Source organism: Staurois parvus, unplaced genomic scaffold (genome assembly GCF_062004578.1).
Source record: "Staurois parvus isolate SC_StPar_1 unplaced genomic scaffold, SC_StPar_1.0 ptg000025l, whole genome shotgun sequence".
NCBI lineage: Eukaryota > Metazoa > Chordata > Amphibia > Anura > Ranidae > Staurois > Staurois parvus.
The window spans coordinates 20,405,966-20,431,265 of NW_028317821.1; the positions used below are offsets into that span (position 1 = coordinate 20,405,966).

General features: G+C 44.8%; 1 protein-coding gene across 1 annotated transcript in view; it reads right to left on the minus strand.

Moving 5' to 3' along the window:
• LOC149471981 (uncharacterized) overlaps positions 1 to 25,300 on the minus strand; it is a 344,746-nt gene that overhangs the window by 122,338 nt on the left and 197,108 nt on the right. Inside the window, exons 14-17 of the mRNA XM_089652739.1 lie at positions 24,002 to 24,197; positions 19,688 to 19,798; positions 10,733 to 10,829; positions 9,184 to 9,304 (exon numbers count right to left, since the gene is read on the minus strand). Coding sequence (XP_089508865.1) covers positions 9,184 to 9,304; positions 10,733 to 10,829; positions 19,688 to 19,798; positions 24,002 to 24,197 — 525 coding nt within the window. The remainder of the gene's footprint in view (positions 1 to 9,183; positions 9,305 to 10,732; positions 10,830 to 19,687; positions 19,799 to 24,001; positions 24,198 to 25,300) is intronic.

Consider the following 25,300-nt stretch of genomic DNA (forward strand, 5'->3'; position numbering starts at 1 on the left):
AGAAATGTCCATACACCTTAGTAGTTCTTATCCTTCAGATGCCAGTACATTCCTGCAGGTTTTCACTCCAGGAAAAGTAGCAATGCATTTGGTATTTTTCTAACGCATCTTACAGGATAAAAAATAGGCCCTCAAACAGATGTATCACATGCTAAAACATATTTTGTCTATTTAAAGTTGAGGTAGTGACTGACCTTCCCAACTCATTAATAAATTACATGAGGGTGTGTTTTGCTCACCCCCTGTTATGATACAGATACATAATTGCACTTTGTTAACATATCATTGTTTGAGCATCTACATAGCTATACAGGGCTGTAGATAATATTTCTTCAAGGGGGGGGTCAGCTCGCAGCTGAGCTGCATTTTTACCGCCCCACCTACCAACTTCTTCCCCTTGAAGGAAGGGAGGGGTGGAAGGAAGGGGTGGGTGGAAGGAAGGAAGGAAGAGGTGGGTGGAAGGAAGGAAGGAAAGGTAGGTGGAAGAAGGGGTGGATGGAAGGAAGGAAGGAAGGCAGGGGTGGGTGGAAAGAAGGAAGGAAGGGGTGGGTGGAAGGAAGGAAGGAGTGGGTGGAAGGAAGGAAGGGTGGATGGTAGGAAGGATGCACTGGGTGGAAGGAAGGGGTGGGTGGAAGGAAATTAGGAAGGGATGGTGGGTGGAAGGAAGGAAGGAGTGGATGGAAGGAAGGGAGGGATGGGTGGAAGGAGTGGGTGGAAGGAGGGAAGGAAGAGGTGGATGGAAGGAAGGAAGGGGTGGGTGGAAGGATGGGAGGGGTGGGTGGAAGGAAGGAAGGGAGGATGGAAGGAAGAGTGGATGGAAGGAAGGATGCACTGGGTGGAAGGAAGGGGTGGGTGGAAGGAAATTAGGAAGAAATGGTGGGTGGAAGGAAGGAAGGAGTGGATGGAAGGAAGGGAGGGATGGGTGGAAGGAGAGGGTGGACAGAGGGAAGGAAGAGGTGGATGGAAGGAAGGGAGGGGTGGGTGGAAGGACGGGAGGGGTGGGTGGAAGGAAGAAAGGGTGAGTGGAAGGAAGGAAGGAATGGTTGGAAGGAAGGAAGGGTGGATGGAAGGAAGGAAGGGGTGGATGGAAGGAAGGAAGGGGTGGATGGAAGGAAGGATGCACTGGGTGGAAGGAAGGAGTGGGTGGAAGGAAATTAGGAAGGGATGGTGGGTGGAAGGAAGGAGTGGATGGAAGGGAGGGATGGGTGGAAGGAGTGGGTGGAAGAGGTGGATGGAAGGAAGGGGTGAGTGGAAGGACAGGAGGGGTGGGTGGAAGGAAGAAGTGGGTGGAAGGAAGGAAGGGTGGATGGAAGGAAGGGTGGATGGAAGGAAGGATGCACTGGGTGGAAGGAAGGGGTGGGTGGAAGGAAGAAAGGGTGAGTGGAAGGAAGGAAGGAGTGGTTGGAAGGAAGGAAGGGTGGATGGAAGGAAGGAAGGGGTGGATGGAAGGAAGGATGCACTGGGTGGAAGGAAGTGGTGGGTGGAAGGAAATTAGGAAGGGATGGTGGGTGGAAGGAAGGAAGGAGTGGATGGAAGGGAGGGATGTGTGGAAGGAGTGGGTGGAAGGAGGGAAGGAAGAGGTGGATGGAAGGACGGGGTCGGTGGAAGGACGGGAGGGGTGGGTGGAAGGAAGGAAGGGTGGATGGAAGGAAGGATGCACTGGGTGGAAGGAAGGGGTGGGTGGAAGGAAATTAGGAAGGGATGGTGGGTGGAAGGAAGGAGTGGATGGAAGGGAGGGATGAGTGGAAGGAGTGGGTGGACAGAGGGAAGAAAGAGGTGGATGGAAGGAAGAAAGGGTGAGTGGAAGGAAGGAGTGGGTGGAAGGAAGGAAGGGGTGGATGGAAGGAAGGATGGACTGGGTGGAAGGAAGGAAGGAGTGGAAGGAAGGAAGGAGTGGGTGGAAGGAAGGAGAGGAAGGAAGGAAGGAAGGAAGGAAGGAATGGACGGGTGGGTGGAAGGAAGAAAGAAGTGAGTAGAAGGAAGGAGTAGGTGGGTGGAAGGAAAGAAGGAGTGGGTGGGTGGAAGGAGGGAAGGGTGGAAGGAAGGGAGGGAAGGGTGGGTAGGAAGGAAGGAAGGGAGGAAAGGAGGGGTGTGTTGAAGGAAGGAAGAGGTGGATAGAAGAAAGGGGTGGGTGGAAGGAAGGAAGGGGTGGAAGGAAGAGATGGGTGGAGAGAAGGAAGGGGTGGCTGGAACGAGGGAAAGAAGGGAGGGAGGGGTGGGAGAAAAGAAAGGAAGGAAGGGGTGGAAGGAAGGAAGGGAGGGGTGGAAGGAAGGAAGGGAGGGGTGGGAGAGAAGGAAGGAAGGAAGGAAGGAAGGAAGGGGTGGGTGGAAAGAAGGGGTAGGTGGGAGGAATGAAGGAAAGAAGGAAGAAAGGAAGGAAGGAAGGGGTGGGTGGAAGCAAAGAAGGAAGAAAGCAGAGGATGGAAGAAAGGAAGGGAGGGGTGGGTGGAAGGAAGGGGTAGGTGGAAGGAAGGGATGGGTGGAAGGAAGGAAAGGTGGGGTGGGTGGAAAGAAGGTGTGGGTGGAAGGAAGGAAAGAAGGTGTGGGTGGAAGGAAGAAAGGGTGGGTGGATGGAAGGAAGGAAGAAAGGGCTGGGTAGAAGGAATGGGTGGGTGGAAGGAAATTAGGAAGGAAGGGTGGGTGGAAGGAAGTAGTGGATGGAAGGGAGGGGAGGGTGGAAGGAACGGATGGGAGGAAGGAAGGAAGGAAGGGAGGGGTGGATGGAAGGAAGGATGAACTGGGTGGAAGGGAGGGATGGGTGGAAGGAAGGAAGGAGTGGGTGGAAGGAAGGGGTGGGTGGAAGGAAGGAGTGGAAGGAGAGGAAGGAAGGAAGAAAGGAGTGGGTGGAAGGAAGGAAGTAGTGGGTGGGAGGAAAGAAAGAAGGAGTCGGTGGGTGGAATGAAGGAAGGAAGGAAGGAAGGGAGGGGTGGGTGGAAGGAAGGAAGGGGTGGAAAAAAGGAAGGGGTGGAAGGAAGGGAGAGAGGGGTGTGTGGAAGGCAGGAGAGGAAGGAAAGGAAGGAAAGGAAGGAAGGAAGGAGTGGGTGGGTGGAAGGAGGGAAGGGTGGAAGGAAGGGAGGGAAGGGTGGAAGGAAGGGAGGGAAGGGTGGGTGAAAGGAAGGAAGGGAGTGGTGGGTGGAAGGAAGGAAGAGGTGGATAGAAGAAAGGGGTGGGTGGAAGGAAGGAAGGGGTGGAAGCAAGGAAGCATGGGTGGGAGGAAGGGTTGGATGGAAGGGAGGGGTGGGTGGAAGGAAGGAAGGGTTGGATGGAAGGAAGGAAGGGATCGGTGGGTGGAAAGAAGGAAGGGGTGGGTGGAAGGAAGGAAGGGGTGGATGGAACGAGGGAAAGAAGGGAGGGAGGAGTGGGTGGAAGGAAGGAAGGGGTGGAAGGAAGGAAGGAAGGGAGAGAAGGAAGGAAGGAAGGAAGGAAGGAAGGGGTGGGTGGAAGCAAAGAAGGAATTAAGCGGTGGATGGAAGAAAGGAAGGGAGGGGTGGGTGGAAGGAAAGGGTAGGTGGAAGGAAGGGATGGGTGGAAGGAAGGAAGGAAGGGAGGGGTGGGTGGAAAGAAGGTGTGGGTGGAAGGTAGGAAAGAAGGTGTGGGTGGAAGGTAGGAAAGAAGGTGTGGGTGGAAGGAAGAAAGGGTGGGTGGATGGAAGGAAGAAAGGTCTGGGTAGAAGGAATGGGTGGGGCGAAGGACATTAGGAAGGAAGGGTGGGTGGAAGGAAGGAAGTAGTGGATGGAAGGAAGAGAGGGGAGGGTGGAAGGAGGGGGTGGAAGGAAGGAAGGAAGGAAGGAAGGAAGGGGTGGAAGGAAGGAAGGAAGGAAGGAAGGGGTGGAAGGAAGGAAAGGGTGGATGGAAGGAAGGGAGGGGTGGATGGAAGGAAGGATGGACTGGGTGGAAGGAAGGGCTGGGTGGAAGGAAATTAGGAAGGAATGGTGGGTGGAAGGAAGGAAGGAGTGGATGGAAGGAAGGGAGGGATCGGTGGAAGGAAGAAAGGAGTGGGTGGAAGGAAGGAAGGGAGGAAGGAAGGAAGGAAGGGAGGGGTAGGTGGAAGGAAGAAAGGAGTGGGTGGAAGGAAGGGTGGAAGGAAGGGTGGAAGGAAGGGAGGGAAGGGTGGGTAGGAAGGAAGGGAGGGGTGGGTGGAAGGAAGGAAGGGGTGGAAGGAAGGAAGGGAGGGGTGTGTGGAAGGAAGGAAGAGGTGGATAGAAGAAAGGGGTGGATGGAAGGAAGGGGTGGATGAAATATATGGGTGGAAGGAAGGAAGAGGTGGATGGAAGCAAAGAAGGAAAGAAGGGGTGGATAGAAGAAAAGAAGGGAGGGGTGGGTGGAAGGAAGGAAGGGGTAGGTGGAAGGAAGGAAGGGAGTGGTGGGTGGAAAGAAGGTGTGGGTGGAAGGAAGGGAGGGGGAGTGGAAGGAAGGAAAGGTAGGTGGAAGGAAGGGGTGGATGGAAGGAAGGAAGGAAGGAAGTGAGGGGTGAGTAGAATGATGGGAGGGAGAGGTGGAAGGAAGGAAGAGGTGGATAGAAGGAAGGGAGGGGTGGGTGGAAGGAAGGGGTGGATGGAAGGAAAGGAGGGAAGGGAGGGGTGGGTGGAAATAAGGTGTGGGTGTAAGGAAGAAAGGGTGGGTTGATGGAAGGAAAGAAGGCTGGGTGGAAGGAAGGGGTGGGTGGAAGGAAGAAAGGAAGGGTGGGTGGAAGGAAGGAAGGCTGGGTGGAAGGAATGGAGGGAGGGATGGGTGGAAGGAAGGGAGGGGTGGGTGGAAGTAAAGGGTGGAAGGGAGGAAGGGAGGGGTGGGTGGAAGGAAGGAAGGAAGTGGGTGGAAGGAATGAGTGGGTGGGTGGGTGGCAGGAAGGAAGGGAAGGGTGGGTGGAGGGGTTGGTGGAAGGAAGGAAGGAAGGAAGGAAGGGAGGGAAGGGTTGGTGGAAGGAAGGAAGGAAGGAAGGAAGGGACAGGATGGGTGGGAGGAAAGAAGGGGTGGATGGAAGGAAGGGAGGGGTGGGTGGACGGAAGGAAGGGTGGGTGAAAGGATGGAAGGGGTGGATGGAAGGAAGGAAGGGAGGGATGTGTGGGTGGAAGGAAGGAAGGGAGGGGTGGGTGGAAGGAAGGAAGGGAGGGGTGGGTGGAAGGAAGGAGTGAGTGAGTGGAAGGAAGGGATGGGTGGGTGGAAGGATTAGGTGGAAGGAAGGGAGGGAGGGGTGGGTTGAAGGAAAGAAGGGAGGGGTTGGTAAAAGGAATGAAGGGAGGGGTGGTTGGAAGGAAGAAAGGAAGGGAGCATGGAAGGAAGGAAGGGAGTAGTGGAACGAAGGAATGGAGGAAGGGGTGGGTGGAAGGAAGGAAGGAGTGGAAGGAAGGAAAGGAAGGAAAGGGTGGAAGGAAGGGAGGGGTGGAACAAAGGAAGGGAAGGGTGGTTGTAAGGAAGGGAGAGAGGGGTGGAAGGATAGGAGGGGTGGGTGGAAAGAAGGTAGGTTAGACTCATGTGACTCATTCAGATGCATCAGAGCTGTCGGCTGCTGTGTCCAGTTTCCTGCCCAAACCTCCTCTGAAGCTGCACAGACTGGAGTGTGGGCGGGCACAGGAGGCAGCAGAGCAGATCCAGCCTCTCTCCCCTCTTCTCCTGTTTGTGCAGAGGATGAAAGGAGGGGCTGGGCACTGAGAAGAGCACAGTGGCGGTGGGGGGGGGGGAACACTGCAGAACTATCAGGTATGTTCTGTGCAGTGGTGGGGTTGGTGACAAGCAGCGATCTCCTGTACGGCTTTTAATGAAGCAGCTGGAAAGCGCATCTCCTCCTCTCCCTCCTGTGGCCTCCAGCTGATTTATTGAAAGCCATACAGGAGATTGTCTCCACCTCCACCCGTCCAACACACCCCTAGTCCCGACACTGCTCCCCGCCCCCACCTTATTTCCACTTGCGGACGAGGGCTGCAGGGATGGTTGGCAACTATTTCCTTGGGGGGGGTTCAGACCCCCCTGACTCCCTCCTTATGTACGCCCCTGTAGCTATAATAGTAACTCTACATTGGATTAGGACAAAATGTATAGATTTATTTCAGATAAGTGCAACTGAGAGTTTTAATTTCTCTAAAATGTTGGACAAAATTCAAAGATTTCAATATTGTTACCGTTCATCAGGGAAGGAAAAATAAAGGAGATTTAACCCTTTGTGCCTCAGGGTAAAACAAATCTTAACACCTAAACACAATTTTGCAACATTGACATGTGTCAGCAAAACTGTACATATCATCACAAATACTTTGTGTATCTACAATACCTTGTTCTTTTCAGGACAATTTGAGTTTCATTTGTGGGCAAATGGTATTGTATATCTCCTGATTTTTTTTTTTATTCTCAAAGGAAAACAGGCCCAAAATAGTAAAAAAATAAATGTAGCTGTATATTTCTTGCTACTACCATAATCTAACACCAAAGAACAATCCAAAATAATTTTTCCTGCTCCTGACAATCGCAGCGAAACCACATATGCGTATGTTAGTTGTTGTTTGTACCCATAGTATGGCCCAGAAACAATAGTGGGCATTTTGCTTTTTTTTCATCCTTCCACTGACACAAATTAAAAAAAAAAATCATGGCCAAAAAAAAAAAAAATACTGACCCTTGACACCAACCTTGAGGTTTGACCCTGGCCCAAACACTTACCCTGTCACTGACCTAGATCAAACCTTGATCTACGTAATTTTTTTAAATTAATATTTTTATTTATTTAATTTATTTATTTTTTACATGCACTTTTAATTTTTCACTGGAAGGACAGAGAGAGAGGTAGAATGATTCTCTCTCTTCCATTCAGAAGGAGAAAAAGGTTGCGGGCTTCACAGCGACTAATCACTGTGATGGCCAATCAGAGGATATCACAGCAATCAGGTAACCCAGAATCAGGAGACCTGATCGTTAGAACGGGTCTCAGGGCTTTCAGTGAGACCCCAACCTCTGTGCTGGGAGCGCACTGCACGGTACAGACAGGTACGTATATTAGCAGACCCACGGAATATTTGCTTACAGTCGGCATGAAGGGGTTAATAGAGGTGCAATTGGGCTCTAAATGGTTCCTAAAAGTTACAAAAGCTCCTTTCAACTATCCTGTTTTTATTTTGCCAATTAGCTTGATTAGCAAGTCAGCTTGATCATAATCACTCCACTCATCCCTAACCTCTTTACAAAAAATGTTCATTCAATGGTTATTTCTGATGGCAATGACTGCTGTCATTAGCTGATCCACTAATCTTTCACTTCCTTTAGGGCTCACTTACACTTGTGCTGTGTTCTGAAGAGCAATCTGCATTGGAAGGAAGTTCGACAGGTGGTGAGACGGGGATTATGTTACTTCTTTACAGCCTTTATTAACCCCTATAATCCCACACAGGATAGTTAAAATCCCAGACAGCTGTGCCACAACTGTGTTCATTGCACATGATTGCATCAACTGCAAGTGCAAGCAAAGCCTTAACAGGATAACCCTGTCATCCCTATGGGAAAGGATATACATAGTTTTAAATGGACCTCAAGTAAGCAAAACACTAATAAACCTAACTCCAACTAACATGTCTTAAGCAGTTACAGCAACTGCTTTTTTGTAAAAATATTTTTCGCCTCTACTGGACCTTTAAAACACAATGCAGAGATATTTAATAGTGTTTAGAGAAGATGTCTGTTCACATTAACAGAATTAACAGAAGTAAATGGCAAGGCATAAATCAATGGTTTTGTTTGAGACTGAAAGGTAATCATTTTGCACAGTAAGCCAGAAATGATTAACTGTGAAATCCTCCCTTTTCTTTCTTTACTTTTGTAGCAAAAGACAAATCATGGTATTCATCTTTTCCTGGAATAGTGAGACCTCAAAAAAAAAAAAAAAAAACAGTCATGCAAAAAAAAAACAAAAAAACCTGCAGTAGGCTCCAATACCCAACCTTTATGGCCAAACACCATGCTGCGAGGCAAAGCTTTGACAATTGATCTGATTATGCCAAAACTTTCAGTTCCAAAATACAATTTAAAACTTGTCCCTATAAAAGCCAGTATAAAAAGAGTTCTATACATATTTGGTTTCCCATACACTTTCAGAAAATAAATAGATTTTATAGGAAACCTGTATGGAGGGTGTCATTGTACTGCCATTTGAAGCCCGTAATCTGCCGAAGTGGGCCATGCCTGTTTGTTCAGTCCATGAAGGGTACCATTGCTGGTCAATTCTAGTTGCCTGGCTGTCTCTAATTCACTGATCCAACAATAATATGTAGATCAGAAAGTCAGAGTGAAGTCAGAAGTCCCATTTGTGTTTGTTCTGGAACACTGACCCAATGTATGAGAGCAATAGGATGACCACCAAGCAGCTAGTGTTGCCCAGAAAAGATGAGCAATGGAAGCATCCATATTATTTTTAGTATGTTTCTTTCTAAGGAAGCTCTTTTATAAGCTCTATTATAATTCACTATTTTGAAGGCTTCAGTAGCAATAGAAACATTGCATTAGAGGTCAGTAGGGGTAAAAACTTCCCTGTATCCGTAGCCAGTGGTAGTAGAAAATTTCCATTTGTTTGTGGTCAGTGGGATTAAAAAAATCTACAGTGTCTGAGGTCAGTCTGAGGGAAAAAAAATCCTCTAGTGTCTATCGTTCGTAGGAGTAAAAAAATGTCCCGGCATAGGTAAGATCTAAAAATGCCTTTTGTGTTGGTGGTCAGTGGGAGTAAAAATTGCCTCTCCATCAGTTGCAATTAAAGACCCCATTCTCCCCAGGCCTGTAGTAGCAGTAATAAAAACCACCACCAACCAGTCAATGGTAACAGTAATAAAAGTCTGTTTTTCCACCATAATGCCTCTTGACATTGAAAGGAACAGTGCCTCCTCATTGCTGTCAGTGGGAAGAATAGTGCCCCAACCTTGGTGTCAGTGGGAAGAATAGTGCCCCAACCTTGGTGTCAATGGGAAGAATAGTGCCCCAACCTTGGTGTCAGTGGGAAGATTAGTTCTCCAACCTTGGTGTCAGTGGGAAAAATAGTGCCCCATCTTTGGTGCAAATGGAAATAATAATGCCCCATCCGTGATGTCAGTAGGAGGAATAATGCCCCAACACTGGTGTCAGTTGGAGTCATAGTGCCCTGTCATTGGTATCAGTTGGAAGAATAAAGCCCCAAGGGCTGATTAAAGGCCAGCAAGTGTAATGTCACCATACCTACTTCTCAGACTGGAAATAACTGTCTGCCTCTTTTCATGATCTTCTATTAACTTCTTTAGACATTCACTATTTCCATCAAGTACCTCCTGAACTGAAGTCTGCCACATGTCACTGTATCCTGTAAGAAACAAGAACAACATCATCATTTTTCTAATACTTAGTCTAGTGTAAGTGGCTGGCTAAGTAGGCTAAACAGACTAGCTCAGGTTTCCTGTTACCAATCACTCTCAAAAAACAAAGCGATTGTCAGGAATTTGATCACCTGCTGGAGGCACTTTGGTTTCTAGGCGAGAAGACTGTAGTTCTGGTATTCACCAGCAGGTGTCTCTCAGCAGCCAGCAGATCCCAGCAATTGGTCTTCACTGGATTCTGGCTGCTGGGAGGATATTTAGTCCCTCCTCTACTAAACCATTTTGCTTCAGTGTTTTGCCTGCTGCCCAGTTACCTACTTGCTGAATTATCCTGATCCTAATGACTGCCTGATCCTGATCCTGCCCCTGCCCTGTATCCAGTACCTTATATCCTGTTACCCCATCTCTGATCTTGTTTCCAGTCTCAGTCCTGCTCATGTCTTGTTTATGTCAGCTTCCCTCCTTTTTTATAGAGTGTATCTATAGTAAGGTTGTTGATTTTGTTTTGCTTTACTGTCACATTAATTTTTCACTTTTGCTTTGATTTTAATGTTCTGTTAGTGTTGGATTGGTGTAATGTGCATTGATAAATATTACTTTAATCATGCACAGTCTGAATTCAGTATCCTAAATTGAGCTACACAGATCTAGTCATCCCTGTTGCTGGATGCTTGCATTCGATTTCCCTTACAGAAATGTTACTGTTTGTAAGGAATAATCCACTGGAGCCTGAGAGCTTTTCTGTCTCTTTAGAAAAACTCAACACTCTTTACCCAGTACCATAATGCAATTCTTGGCATCTGAATGACCAATCACTAGGTCTTAAATACTAACACATGGGGAGAATGCTTCCTCCCTCTACAATGCTATTATTAGGACCAAAAACTGATACATGGGATTCATGCTTAGCCCCTTCCTTTAAAGAGTTTGGTATTTGCATAGGACCTTAAGGGGGCTGCAATGGTTGTTTCCCCTTAAAAACCATAACAGATCTGGAGTCAGCAAACCAGAGATTGAGCAAACCTCTAGCAAAGAGTAATATTTTCTCCTCTCTGTTGTCAGTGAAAAGCACATGAATTCAGTCTATAGATTTGCACTGAGAGAAGAGTTATTGATGTTGATTTACTAAAAGCAAATAGGCTTTGCAAGGAAATTTGCATTGTGCAAGGAGATTTGCCCTAGAACTTAGTGAATTAAGTGATTTTCTGCTGATTCCACAATCCAATCATGTGCAAACAAATATTGTTTTTTTTTTCTTTACAGGTGACAGGGTATTCTTTGTGAAGTGAAGCTTGCTCAAAGTCATCAAACTGGGGCAAATTCCCTTGCAAAGTGGACAGCCTAATTGCCTTTAGCAAATCAACCCCATTGTCTCACAGAAATATCTAGCATCTAGTAAACTGACTGCATTTTACCTTTATAGAAATGCTTCAGGTTATCACTTAATACAACTGGAACCACTCGGTGGCTAATTCTGTGGTCTTGTACACGATATCCCCATTCAATCAAAAGCTAAACACAAAAAAGTATATTAGCAGACTGGCAAAGCAAGCCAAGGAATAATGTACTAAAGTCTATAATATCACAGTTCTCCATTACACGATGTAGTATGTTCCATTCTCTCATACACTAACCACCAGCTATTGTTTGGTACAAAATGAAACATTAGATTATATGAAAAAGCTACTATTAACATTCAAATATGTAAGTGAAATGTCCCCCACCTGTATAGAAAATGATATTTAATTGTGATTTCTAGTCCCATGATTTATGTTAACCATACTATACTAAGTGAATTGCAGAAAAAATTGACAGTTGGCATTTTTCTTTTATAGAATTACCAGAAGGGAAGTCAGTATCTTATTTTTTATTTATTTCAGATACTTATATAGCGCCATCAATTTACGCAGCGCTTTACATATATATTGTACATTCACATCAGTCCCTAACCCTCAAGGGACATACAATCTAAGGTCCCTAACTTACATTCATTCATACATACACATACTAGGGCCAATTTAGACAGGATCCAATTCACCTATCATCATGTCTTTGGAGTATAGGAGGAAACCGGAGTACCTGGAGGAAACTCACGCAGGCACAGGGAGAACATGCAAACTCCAGGCAGGTGGTGCTGTGGTTGGGATTCAAACCAACAACCAGGCAGTAGTAAAATAGTAGTAGTTGTAGAAAAATATTTGTCCACGTTATATCACGTGTCTACTATTACAATACGTCAAAAGATAAGTTCACCTTTGGAACATGTTACATGTTCCACACATTTTTAGGATTTGGGTTTGAAAACAACGTGGCCGTACGGGTCTCCCCCACACAGTCGTCTCACTCATTCACAGAGTTCTGTGAATGAGTGCCTACAAGTCCCAGCAGCCTTAGCGGCTGTCAGCTTGTAGTTTTCAATGAACTACCATGGCTCTGTGGATCGCCGTGGTAGTTCATTGAAGCTTCTTGTCAGAATATCTGCTTGACTGTACATCCCATATGGCAAGCAGATATTCTGTCATGTTTGCAGAAGACCTACATGGCATCAGAGATCTACTGATCACTGGTGCAATGCTTTACAGGCTCCTTTGGACAAAAATAATAAATGCACATTTTTTTTACCTGCAAACAAATGTGCATTTATTATTTTTGTCCAAAAGGTGAACTTATCCTTTAACTAAAACTACTTTTATACTTACGTGTTTCTAATTTACATTGAATTACACTGTATCTCATTAGATGGCTCCATGCACACTAGCGATTTTTTAAGCTCAAAAAATGTTAGAAAAAAAGCTGGATGAAAAATGCCAATAATAGCATTTTTGTGCCAGCTTGTAGTAGCATTTTAGTAGTATTTAGGAGTGTTAGCATTTTATAAGCATTTTTACAGTGCATTTAGAAAAGAGATAGAAAAAAGTGTTTAGAAGCATTTAGGAGCATTCAACGTTTTTTTCTGCCAGAAAAACGCTCCCAAAAACTCTACAAAAACATTTTTTTTTCTGCTCCTAAATGCTGAAGCTTGAAAAATGCTACTAGCCTAAAATAGTGTGCATGGACACCAGGCACGTATTTACCGCAAGGCAAACAAGGCGTTTGCCTAGGGCAGCATTTTTCAGGGGGCGGCAGCGCCCCCCTGGAAGTAGGGACACACGTGAAGATGGGGACATGTTGGGCTCAGTGTGTCAGTGCACTGAGCCTTCCCAGCGTACCAGCCGCCGTCGCCGAGGAGAAGAAGGAGGAAGAAGGACATCCAGGGTATAGTCCTACGGACATGGCGCGGCTACTGGAGCAATGGGAAGTCGGCAGGTGAGGTGAGGATGGGGACATGTAGGGCGTGGTGTGTCAGTGCGGTGAGCCTTCCCAGTGTACCGGCTGCCACCCAGGAAGAGAAGGAGGAAGAAGGAAATCCAGCGAACAGTCCTGCGGTTGCTGGAGTGGTGGGAGGTCAGAAGGAAAGGTGAGGAATTCAGAGAAACTAAACACAGAGACGAGGCTGGAAATGTACAATGATCACTGTCATACTCTGTCTTGTTGGTGTTCCTATCAGCCAGAATTTAGAAGTGCCAGGAACCATCAGTGTGTGTGTGTGTGTGTCAGTGTATATGGGGGCAGGGGGAGGGGGGAATCAGTGTATATGGGGGCAGTCTGTTGGGAGATCAGTGTATATGGGGTCAGTCTGTAGGGGATCCGTGTATATGGGGGCAGTCTGTGGGGGATCAGTGTATATGGGGGCAGTCTGTAGGGGATCAGTGTATATGGGGGCAGTCTGTGGGGGATCAGTGTATATGGGGGCAGTCTGTAGGGGATCAGTGTATATGGGGTCAGTCTGTAGGGGATCAGTGTATATGGGGGCAGTCTGTGGGGGATCAGTGTATATGGGGGCAGTCTGTAGGGGATCAGTGTATATGGGGGCAGTCTGTGGGGGATCAGTGTATATGGGGGCAGTCTGTGGGGGGTGGGGATCAGTGTATATGGGGGCAGTCTGTTGGGGGGGGGGGTCAGTGTATATGGGGTCAGTCTGTGAGGAGGGATCAGTGTATATTGGGGCAGTCTGTGGGGTGAATCAGTGTATATGGGGTCAGTCTGTGGGGGATCAGTTTATATGGGAGCAGTCTGTGGGGGATCAGTGTATATGGGGGCAGTCTGTGGGGGATCAGTGTATATGGGGGCAGTCTGTTGGGGGCAGGGATCAGTGTATATGTGCGCAGTCTGTTGGGGGGGTCAGTGTATATGGGGTCAGTCTGTGAGGAGGGATTAGTGTATATGGGGGCAGTCTGTGGGGGGAACAGTGTATATGGGGGCAGTATGTGGGGGGAATCAGTGTATATGGGGTCAGTCTGTGGGGGATCAGTGTATATGGGGTCAGTCTGTGGGGGATCAGTGTATATGGGGCCGTTTGTGGGGATCAGTGTATATGGGGACAGCCTGTTGGGGGGGTCAGTGTATATTGGGTCAGTCTGTGAGGAGGGATTAGTGTATATAGGGGCAGTCTGTGGGGGGGGGGATCAGTGTATATGGGGGCAGTCTGTGGGGGGAATCAGTGTATATGGGGTCAGTCTGTGGGGGATCAGTGTATATGGGGGCAGTCTGTGGGGGATCAGTGTATATGGGGCCGTTTGTGGGGATCAGTGTATATGGGGACAGCCTGTTGGGGGGGTCAGTGTATATTGGGTCAGTCTGTGAGGAGGGATTAGTGTATATAGGGGCAGTCTGTGGGGGGGGGGATCAGTGTATATGGGGCAGTCTGTTGGGGGGTCAATCAGTGTATATGGAGGCAGTCTATGGGGGGGGAATCAGTGTATATGAAGGCAGTCTGTAAGGGGGGGGAATCAGTGTATATGGGGCAGTCTCTGTGGGGGGGAGGGAGATCACTCTGGGGGGGGTTCAGTCTGTGAGTCGGAGGGAATTTACATCCCACCATACCCTGCATACACCCATCCACTCCCTGCAGAGACCTGACATCACCCTATACTCCCCGTTACACCCATCACACCCCAACATACCCTGCCAGCACATCTCATAGATCCCACCCTACTATACTGTGCATACACCAATCACATCAACCCTCCTGCACCTCTCACCACCCATCGCACTCCACAATTCCTGCTTATACCCATCACACCCTTCCTACAGCTATGGCTCCCCCATCACCCCCCATAATATACTGTATACACCCTTTCTTTGTCACCACCTTTTACACCCTAGTTGCTACTGTCACCATGCAACCTCTCTCTCACTGGAAAAGGGGCGAGGGGGGCGCACAGTTTTTGAGTTGCCTAGGGCAGCACAAAAACTAAATACACCACTGATGGACACATAGGATAACACTATTAAGCTTCTAGGGGCAGATAAATGCTAACAGCTTCTAGTGTGCATGGAGCCTAAAGGTTTTGAGAATTATGTCTGAACATTAATAAAACATAGAAACAGACACACTGTAGTACTTTTGTATTATTATAATGTAAACTGCATCATTTGTAAGTGGGGACACCAAAATTCATGCTAGCAGCTCTTCTGTGGTCACTTTCGGAAAAAGCGTACATTCCACTGACAACTACATGGAGTCCTAGAATCATGGGTTACTCCCCATTTGGAGTGTTCATTATACTTGCAGTTTGAGCTAATATTTTATTACTGAAAAAATAGATTTGTTTAAAGGGAAAATCTAGCATGTAACTGAGCAAGGTAAACGCTGCAGTATGTCCTATTCAGGGCAAAGTAGCATGTTTGTTCGAACACCATCACCCATCCATTTGTAGAAACATATACTCACCTTTCCTTCCTTTGCAGAGCAGCGGGGGAACAGAAAGAAGGTAAGTGTATATACAGTGGGGATCGAACGTTTGGGCACCCCAGCTAAAAATTTGTATTAATGTGCATAAAGAAGCCAAGGAAAGATGGAAAAATCTTCAAAAGGCATCAAATTACAGATTAGACATTCTTATAATATGTCAACAAAAGTTAGATTTTATTTCCATCAAAATTCATTAAAAAACAAAGTGTTAACCACTTCCCGACCGCCCTATAGCAGAAGTACTGCTACAGGGCGGCAGGGATGTGCAAAATCACGTATATATACAAGTGACTTGCATTTCCGGGTAGGGGGCGCACAAGCACGTGCTCCCTACTCGCGCTGCTATTGGCTCCTCAGCATGTCAATCACCGGGTCCCGGCCGCCGATTCCTGACCTGGACTCGGTGATCGTCGGTGGAACTGACAAGGGAGAGGTCTGTATGTAAACAACACAGGACTCTATCCTGCCACCAAGAACATGCTGCTTTGTATCTCTCTGCACAGCATGTCTCCCTAGTAAAACACACACAGCACACAGTTAACCCTTTGATCAGGCTTTTTTTTTTAGCACTGACCACTGTATTAGTGTCACTGGGGATGTCAGTGACAGTTAAGTCAGTTCTCCCCCAGTGTCAGAATGCCCACCATAGTCCTGCTATAAGTTGCATTACTAGTATAAAAAAAACTAAAATTAAAACTTCAGTATATATACTGCCATTTGTCGACGCTATAACTTTCACGTAAACCAATTAATTTACGTACACGTATTGGGATTATTTTTAGCAAAGACATGTAGCAGATTACATTTTGGCCTAAATTTATTAATAAATGTGATTTTTATTTTTTTTTTACTGGATATGTTTTATAGCAAAAAGTAAAAAATGTGTATTTTTTTCAAAATTGTCGACTTTTTTTGTTTATAGCGCAAAAAATAAAAAATGCAGAGGCAATCAAATACCACTGAATAAAAGCTCTATTTGTGGGGAAAAAAGTACATACATTTAATTTGGGTGCAGTGTTGCATGACTGCGAAATTGTCAGTTAAAGTAATACAACTCAGTATCGCAAAAAATGACCTAGTCAGGAAGAGGGGTAAATCCTCTGGAGGGCAAGTGGTTAAGATGTGGGAAATGTCTGCGAATCTGTATCAACAATGAAAGGGTTTCTGAACAAATGTGAGACTGATTTGAGACAGGTGGGTGTTGACTACAAAAGAAAGAATTCTCCAGTCAGTCAGGGGCTGCTGCAGATGCTGTAGGATCTGTGAATATGCAAGAAGTGTGTGTCCAGTACTGTTGCCACCTCATCTCTTTAAAACCGAACACATATTAATTACACAGGTTCTAAGGCTAATTTATTGCAGATCAGGCACTAAGTGAGTTTAATTACCACCTTCATCAACCACAGAACCTATGTAATTAACTTGTTGCCGACCGCAGATAGCCGAATGACGGCTGCACTGCGGCCGGCCAGTTCTGAGTGGACGTCATATGACGTCCTCCCAGAACGCGCTCTCCTGCGCGCCCCAGGGGGCGCGCACCCGGCGATCTCCGTGATCGCTGTGTCCTACGGACACAGCTGATCACGTGATGTGGTAAAAGGCCAATCACAGCGGCCTTTTACCACGTGATCAGCGGTGTCCAATGACACACTGATCAGAGGGAAATGCAAGTGCCGGTTCTCGGCTGCACTTTCCTCACGCTGTCAGATCGTGAGGAAAGTACTGCCAAGAACCGGCAGTTGTCAGAGCGAGGATCGGCACCGATCATCAGGGCACTGATGATCAGTGCCCAGCAGTGGCACCCGCAAGTTCCGCCCACCTGTGCCCAGCAGATCACCCACCTGTGCCCAGCAGATTACCCACCTGTGCCCAGCAGTGCACCCACCTGTGCCCAGCAGTGCACCCACCTGTGCCACTCTGCAGTGTCACACACCTGTGCCCAGAAGTGCCACCTACCTGTGCCCAGCAGTGCCACCCACCTGTGCCCACCCACCTGTGCCCACCAGTGCCACCCACCTGTGCCCACCCACCAGTGCTGCCCACCAGTGCCACCCACCAGTGCAGCCCAGCAGTGCTGCCAGTCAGTGCCACCAGTCAGTGCCCAGGGGTTGTGCCAGTCAGTGCCGCCAATCAGTGCCCAGCAGTGATGCCAGTCAGTGCCGTCTATCAGTACCCATCATCAGTGTCACCTATCAGTGCCGCCTATCAGTGCTGCATATTAGTGCCGCCTATCCGTGACACCTCATTAGTGCTGTCTATCAGTGCCGCCTATCCGTGCCACCTCATTAGTACTGCCTATCAGTGCCCTTTAGTGCTGCTTATCAGTGCCCATCAGTGCCGCCTATCAGTGCCCATCAGTGCTGCCTCATCAACGCACATCAGTGAAGGAGAGAAATTACCTGTTTGAAAAATTTTATAATAGAAACAAAGAAACTTTTTTTTTATTTTTCAATTTTTTGCACTTTTTTTATTTATACCGCAAAAAGTAAAGTGCCCAGTGGCGATTAAATACCACCAAAAGAAAGCTCTATTTGTGAGAAAAAAATGATCAAAATTTCATATGGGTACAATGTTGCATGACCGCGCAATTGTCAATCAAAGTGCGGCAGCGCTGAAAGCTGAAAATTGGCCTGGTAAATAAAGGGATGAGGTGGCAACCCTAGTGTCCAAACCTGTTTGTAAGGCCAAAGCCAAATATATATTTAGGTGTTGATTTATTCCAGTATTTTTGTTAAAGCTTATTTGAAAAAGCTGAAGTTGGAAGCTGATTGGCTGTTATGCACCACTGCACCAGAGTTTTCACTCTCCAGCTTTAGTTATCAACCACTTAGTGCTGCTGACCCAAGGACAAAAATGTCTTGAGACTGATTATTTAGTTTGTTTCAGTTTGATGCTGGACAACCCCTGTGAGAGTAATGCAGTTTTGGTAATTGGGTCATAAAGCAGTCAATTAAAATGGGTGGGAGGCCCTAAATTTGGAGCTAAACTCAGAATAATATATACTGTATATATACACTCACCGGCCACTTTATTAGTTATACCTTGCTAGTACCAGGTTGGACCCCCTTTTGCCTTCAGAACTGCCTTAATTCTTCATAGCATAGATTCAACAAGGTGTTGGAAGCATTTCTCAGAGATTTTGGTCCATATTGACATGATAGCATCAAATCAAGCAGTTGCTGCACATTTGTTGTCTGCATATTCATGATGCAAATCTCCTGTTCCACCACATTCCAAAGGTGCTCTGTTGGATTGAGATCTGGTGACTGTGGAGGCCATTGAAATACAGTGAGCTCATTGTCATGTTCAAGAAAAAAGTTTGAGAGTATTTGAGCTTTGTGATATGATGCATTATCCTGCTGGAAGTAGCCATAAGAAGATGGGTATACTGTAGTCATAAAGGGAAGGACATGATCAGCAACAATACTCAGGTAGACCGTGGCATTTAAACAATGCTAAATTGGTACTAAAGGGCCAAATGTGTGCCAAGAAAATCTTTGGTCACAGCCTGATGAATGGGTCCTGCGAGACTCCGAAATGTTGCCTTGCTGTAACTATGTGATCATTCATTAAAACATTTGGACCCATATTGGTGATCCTCAGTGTGCTGGTGACATTTTCCCTTGCAAGAAAATCTCCCCCACACCATTACACCACCATCACCAGCCTGAACCATTGATACAAGGCTGGATGGATCCATGCTTTCATGTTGTTTATGACAAACTCTGACCCTACCATCTGAATGTCGCAGCTGAAATCAAGACTCATCAGACTAGGCAATGTTTCCAATCGTCTATTGTCCAATTTTGGTGAGCCTGTGTGAATTGTAGCCTCCGTTTCCTGTTCTTAGCTGACAGGAGTGGCACCCGGTTTGGTCTTCTGCTGCTGTAGCCCACCTGCTTCAAGGTTTTTTTGTGCATTCAAAGAGATGGTATTCTGCATACCGTGGTTGTAAAGAATGGTTATTTGAGTTACTTTCTGTCATCTCGAACCAGTCTACAAATTCTCCGACATCAACAAAGCATTTTTGTCCACACAAAGGCTGCGCACTGGAAACTCTCTTTTTCGGACCATTTTCTGTAAACCCTAGAGATGGTTGTGCATGAAAATCCCAGTAGATCAGCTGTTTCTGAAAAACTGAGACCAGCCCATCTGGCACCAACAACCATGCCACGTTCAAAGTTACTTAAATCCCCTTTCTCCCCCATTCTGATGCTCAGTTTGTACTTCAGCAAATCGTCTTCACCACGTTTAGATGCCTAAATGCACTGAGCTGGTGCTATCTGATTGGCTGATTAGCAATTTGTGTTACCAATTGAACACGTGTACCTAATAAAGAGGCCAGCTAGTGTGTGTGTGTGTGTGCGTGTGTGTGTATATATATATATATATATATATATACAATGAAAATGCAATAAAAATCTTATACACATCTAGAATTTATATGGCTATATTTTCCCCCTTCTTGTCCAATGTATTAAACATCATCTGAATGCTTGAATACACATTATCACAAAACAAAGCAGTAATTAGTGACAAGTGATACCCTATAGTCCAGAAACATATTAATTCTTGCCTTACAAACATCCCTGTGTTTTCCTGCTAGGGCATAATGAAAAGGGGTGTGCTTATTCCTGTCGGTTTTAGTGACAGATGCTCCATTTTCTAGGAGCAGTAGTGCAGTGTCCTGTAATGAGAAATGACAGCATAAACAAATTGTTACTTGAATTGATACAGATATGTATTTAACTTATTGCAATATTTGTTTTTTACAAACATTTCCTAAACAGGATAAAATATACTTATTATGTTTGTCTAGTCTAGGGTCTGATTCTTTATGAGCTCATGAACCTTGGTACACCATTGGTTTCTCTGTTATGTATAATTCTAAATAAAACAAGCAAATAAACTTCCGGAGGGCTTTTATCATTGTAATCTCATGAGATTAATCAAAGGCAGACAGGGGCTTCTGCTGTAAACTGTTAGTTTATGCTCTGATAGTTCCAACTGTTTGATCCTGTCACACAAACCTTCTCAGGCGAACAGTAAGCATGTCTATCAATATCCACAGAACATTCCCAATCTCATTAATATTCACAAACATTTCTTATCTTCACAGTAGGTGCTCACTGTCCTGCAGATGTGCGCAATGTTTACAGAAGGTAAGAAGTGACAGTGATAATAAATTTACGTGGGTTTGTTTTCAGATATTAATTTAGTGGATAAGTGACAGACATCATGTTTTTATAACTACCATTATCTGATTGGCTGAATTCCTATAGGGCTGGCAACCCAATCTGCCTACCAGATTTGACAGCTGGGTGAGAACTGTCTTTTAGGGGAGCACCTACGGAAATACAGTGAGCATTTCTAACACCAAAAGTGCTTGTTGTTACCAACAGAAAAGTTCCAACTTATTGTAAGATCTGATGTACCTTGCTGATCCTCACTGTTTCTTTATGAAACGAGAAAGGAACTAGTGCTTGTGTCAGTGCTGCATCCTTTTCTCTGGCAAGTGGCCAGATATTTGTTTGAATTCAAACAAATATCTCTGCACCCTACTTTGTCAGAGGTACATCTGCCTGTCTATGATGGCTTAGATCAGCCATACTCTCAGCCTATACTTTTTATCAACATGGCTTATCTCAGCATCACAATATTTGGACCATGTAAGGGTAAACACACAAGAAATAATGGAAGTAAAAAGAGAACACTCCTTTCTAACCATATGCAAAATAAAATGTCTAACTTTGAAAAAGTTACATTGAAGTTGACAACGTTGCTGTAACTGTTGAGAGCTCTGTCCTTCTCCTACTGTAACTGTTGCTAGATCTAAATAAACCCATAGGCAGGCATAGCTATTCCTTAAACATTTCAGGTAGTAGGAGATATGATTGTACTCAAAAATTGCTGTGACTTTGGCACCCACTAAGATATATCAGATAAACCCATTTGGAGCATGCATGGTTAAATATTTAATCCATTTTCCCCTTGAAAAATGTATAAATGGCCAACAATCAAGCAGAGGGTTTTCCACCAAGTAAGAGAATCTCCTTGGGCTTTAGTACACATCAGAATGGCTATTCTTTCCATTCCAGTCATTAGAGTTGTAAAAGCAGGTTGAAGCAGCTTAGAAGGTGGTGTTGCTGCAGTGTGCTGCAGGCCAACACCTGAGCAGGAACTCAAAGTGAACTCAAAGCACCTCAAACTGATCTCAAATGCAAGCTAATAAACCTGAAAGTGCACGTCATTTAACTATCACCAGCCTTAAAACTTGCATCCACAACAAGGAACACTCTTGACAAGCAAAGTCACTTCTGAATCCCTTGCCATCTTTGGAAAAAAGGAAAATACACATGTGGAATTTAGCGCACAAAGCCGTATCAAGTGTGTGTATAACATTGATTCACTGATGGTGGAGAATTGCCAGCAATGGAGATCATTACACTAACCCCAGGACACTTAAAGCGGTATTCTGCTTTATTATGTTGGGAGATCACCTTTAAAAACACCCCCTGGAATTGCTAGCCACAGCCATATTGAATACGTAGCATTTATGCCCTGGAATCCATCTGCCTTTAGCTCAGGCATACAGACAAGAGGGTATGCTTAGCTCAGAAAGCCCTTCCTTAGCTCCTCCAGATGAAAGAAAAAAAAAAAAGTCCATAAAGACTCTTGGAATGTATGATATCATTTTGGCCTGGGCAAGGAGGCAACTGGAAAAATGGAAAAAGGTTAAAACAAGTAAAAATGTTATACTATCTATTCATCAAGTCTAGTAGCATAAGGATTAAAAATAGATTAGAAAAAATAGAATAAACATTTAGTTCCAAAATATTTTTTTCACCTAAATCCATTTTGCTCTCAGATGCTTCAAAGCCTGTTCTTAGATGCTGGAGAACGTTCACTCGCCTCTTAGGTGACTGGAAGTTGGAGTTTCTCAGTTCAGAGGTCATATGTTGACTTCAGAGGTTGAAATCAAATTCAGATTAATAAAAATAAACAGTAAGGGCCAAATAACTGCTACCCATCCGCCCTATAGCAGAAATACTGCTACAGGGTCGCATGGGTATGCAAAATCACGTATATATGTGATTCTACATTTCAGGGTAGGGGGCGTGCGCGCGTCCTACCTGCGCCACCATTCGCTGCCACAGCTGTCAATCACCGGGTCCTGGTCGGTAATTACTCAACGGCACCCGGTGATTTCCAAAGATTTCCGACAGGGAGGAGGACTGTTTTTTTCAGCTTAGGCACACTGCTCTGGATGGCTCTGCACAGCTATCCAGAGCAGTGTGATTACAGTGAAGCACACTGACACTGCCCCCTAGTAAAACACTCCCTGCACACAGTTAACCTTTTGATCGCCCCTCATGTTAACCCCTTCCTGCCCAGTGCCAATAGTACAGTGTCAGTGCTTTTTTTTTTAGCACTGATCACTGTATTGGTGTCACTGGGGCAGTCAGTGACGCTAAGTCAGTTCCCCCCTAGTGTCAGATTGTCCACTGCAGTCCCGCAGTCCTGCTAGAAGTCTCTGATCGCTGCCATTACTAGTAAAGATTTTAAAAAATTAAAAAATTCCAGTATATATGCCGCCATTTGTAAATACTATAACTTTCATGTAAACCAATTAATTTACGCATATTGGGATTTTTCTTTTTTTTTTAGCAAAGACATGTAGCAGAATACATTTTGGTATAAATTTATGATGAAATTAGATTTTTAAAATTTTTTTTACTGGGCATGTTTAATAGCAAAAAGTCAAAATTATTGTTTTTTTTTACCAAATTGTCAGGCTTTTTTTAATAAAAAAAAAAATGCACAGGCAATCAAATACCACCAAAAGAAAGCTCAATTCGAGGGGAAAAAAAAGATATAAATGTAATTTGGGTGCAGTGTTGCATGACCGCGCATTTGTCAGTTAAAGTGAACAAAAACTTACACAGGCCCGTATGCTGATCAAATACATGGTAATTGCCACTTAGACTTAGGCTCTTAGTCACTTAAACATTTAAAATCAAATCAATCGAGAATGAACATTTGACCAACAGTTTACAGATTTATATGTCAGAAATATGTAAAGCTGGTTAAAAGTCAGCTATTACCCTTACTAGTCAAAATAACAATCCTCTGCATTTCATTTTCAAACTACAGTAATGTCAGATTGTTATGAGGGGCTTGACTTCAGGGCTAATCCCTGCCAATCACTATTCTCCTGTGTAAGCAGAGTACCCATACTGGTTGTACTTTTCATTTTTTTAAATGTCTTCTTGAAGGTTTGTACAAGGTTTGTGTCATACCCCCCATCCCCGAGTACTCTGAGTTTTCAGATGCATAGAGTGGCATTGATGTCATCATATTAGTGCCAAAATATGCATCATCCAGGACCACCCTCCTCTAGAGAAAGCTCTAACAGGACCCAGTGGGTCAGTGCTAAATTAATTTGTGGATGAGGTCAGGTTAATGAAAACTGCATTGGAAATAGAACCTACAGCAACCTCCTCATTTAGATTTTTAAAAATTAAATCTGATTCATTGCTATGGGAATTACCATTACCTTTTTCTCAATTTGTTATAAAATAGTCCTCATGTTCACTTGTGTTCTGCTTTTCTTAGAAAATTAAACAAATTAAACAGTGTGCAGATCTTTAAGGTAGACTGGGACTGCGTGCTGAGGCCCTTCAGAATCAGGTTACCCACAAGTGGTCTACATGGAGGTCTGTAGAAGAACTATTAAACTACAAAATGATCAGTATGTTTCATAAATAACTTACAAGAAGGTAAAATAAATCCCAACTCAAATACAAGCTGAAACATTTAACTTAATTTCCTGTATTTTTCCTTGAAGACTGGGACATGGTCTTGCATTTGTTACATTAATTATACTTACAAAGAATCCACTTTGACTAGCCAGGTGCAGAGCTACACAGCCTGAAGACATTTCCTCTGAGTTAATTAGGTGTGGGCAGGCTTCCTTGAAGAAGCCGAGGAGGTTTTCTGCTACACTGTACTTATTCTCACTTACAGCTTGGTGAAGTATCTGTAACCACTGGGATGTATTTCCTGGAAAGACCTGATATAAAAACCTGTAACAGATAAAATAAATCTTTGCATGTATATGACAATCTTCCTTGCAAAATATATTGTTATTGTAGGCGGCCATTGCTGACCTCTGTCTGAAAATAATTGTTCACTGGCTATCATGCTGATGCAGTTTCAGTACTTCTTCAGTCATGGATCTGAAATAAGTATGCAGACTGAGAGTTCTAACTTCACTTTGACCTCCCTGATCTACAGGTATTTTATTTGCACAAGAGGAGAGGTATTGAGGCCCTTATAGAGTGGGAAATGTATATTCCCATATATACAATATGTAGGAAAATGATATTGAAATATTTACATGCTACGAAAAAGGAGGCTTAGTAGGCAACTGAGGGTCCCAAAGTTATGAGGAATACATTTGGAACTTTGAGTAATTGTGATAAATGTAAACGTGAACTATTTGGTATTATTGATTTCACAGTAGATAAATGTATTATTGATTTGGAAAGTATCCTTTTTAGGGTAGATAATCCCACACTAACAACCAATTGTGCTCCTCCTAAGATACATAAATCACTTTCAAACCCACCTGGAAGATCAATTTCAGTTTGTGGTTCCCTGTCTGATATAATTAGGCAATACATTTATTTCCTAGACAATATCTAATTACATTACATTCATATGTTCAGGATACCCCACATTTTGGTGAATCTTTCTAACCCACTGAAGGCCTCATGCTTGAGGCCTACGATGGGCTAGATCCTTTCTAAATGAGCGGGATAATGCTCAACAAGAGCACCATATGTTTTGCTGTCTATTCTTAAATTTCTGCTGACTCATGTTGCATTTACTTTCTTGAGCTCCCACTACCTGCAATGCAGGGAACTACAATGGACACTACTTGTGCTCCATCATTTGCAAACCTGTACTTAGGGGTGAGACAGAGCCCTTTTTTGGCAATAATGATCTCTCTGAAATAAGTATTTGATCCCCTGCTGATTTTGAATGTTTGCCCACTCACAAAGAAATGATCAGTCTAAAAATCGAATGGTAGGTGTATTGTAACACTGAGAGACAGAATAGCAACAAAAAAATCAAAAGGAATGCATGTCTAACAAATTAAAATAAAATTCATAAAAATTAAAGA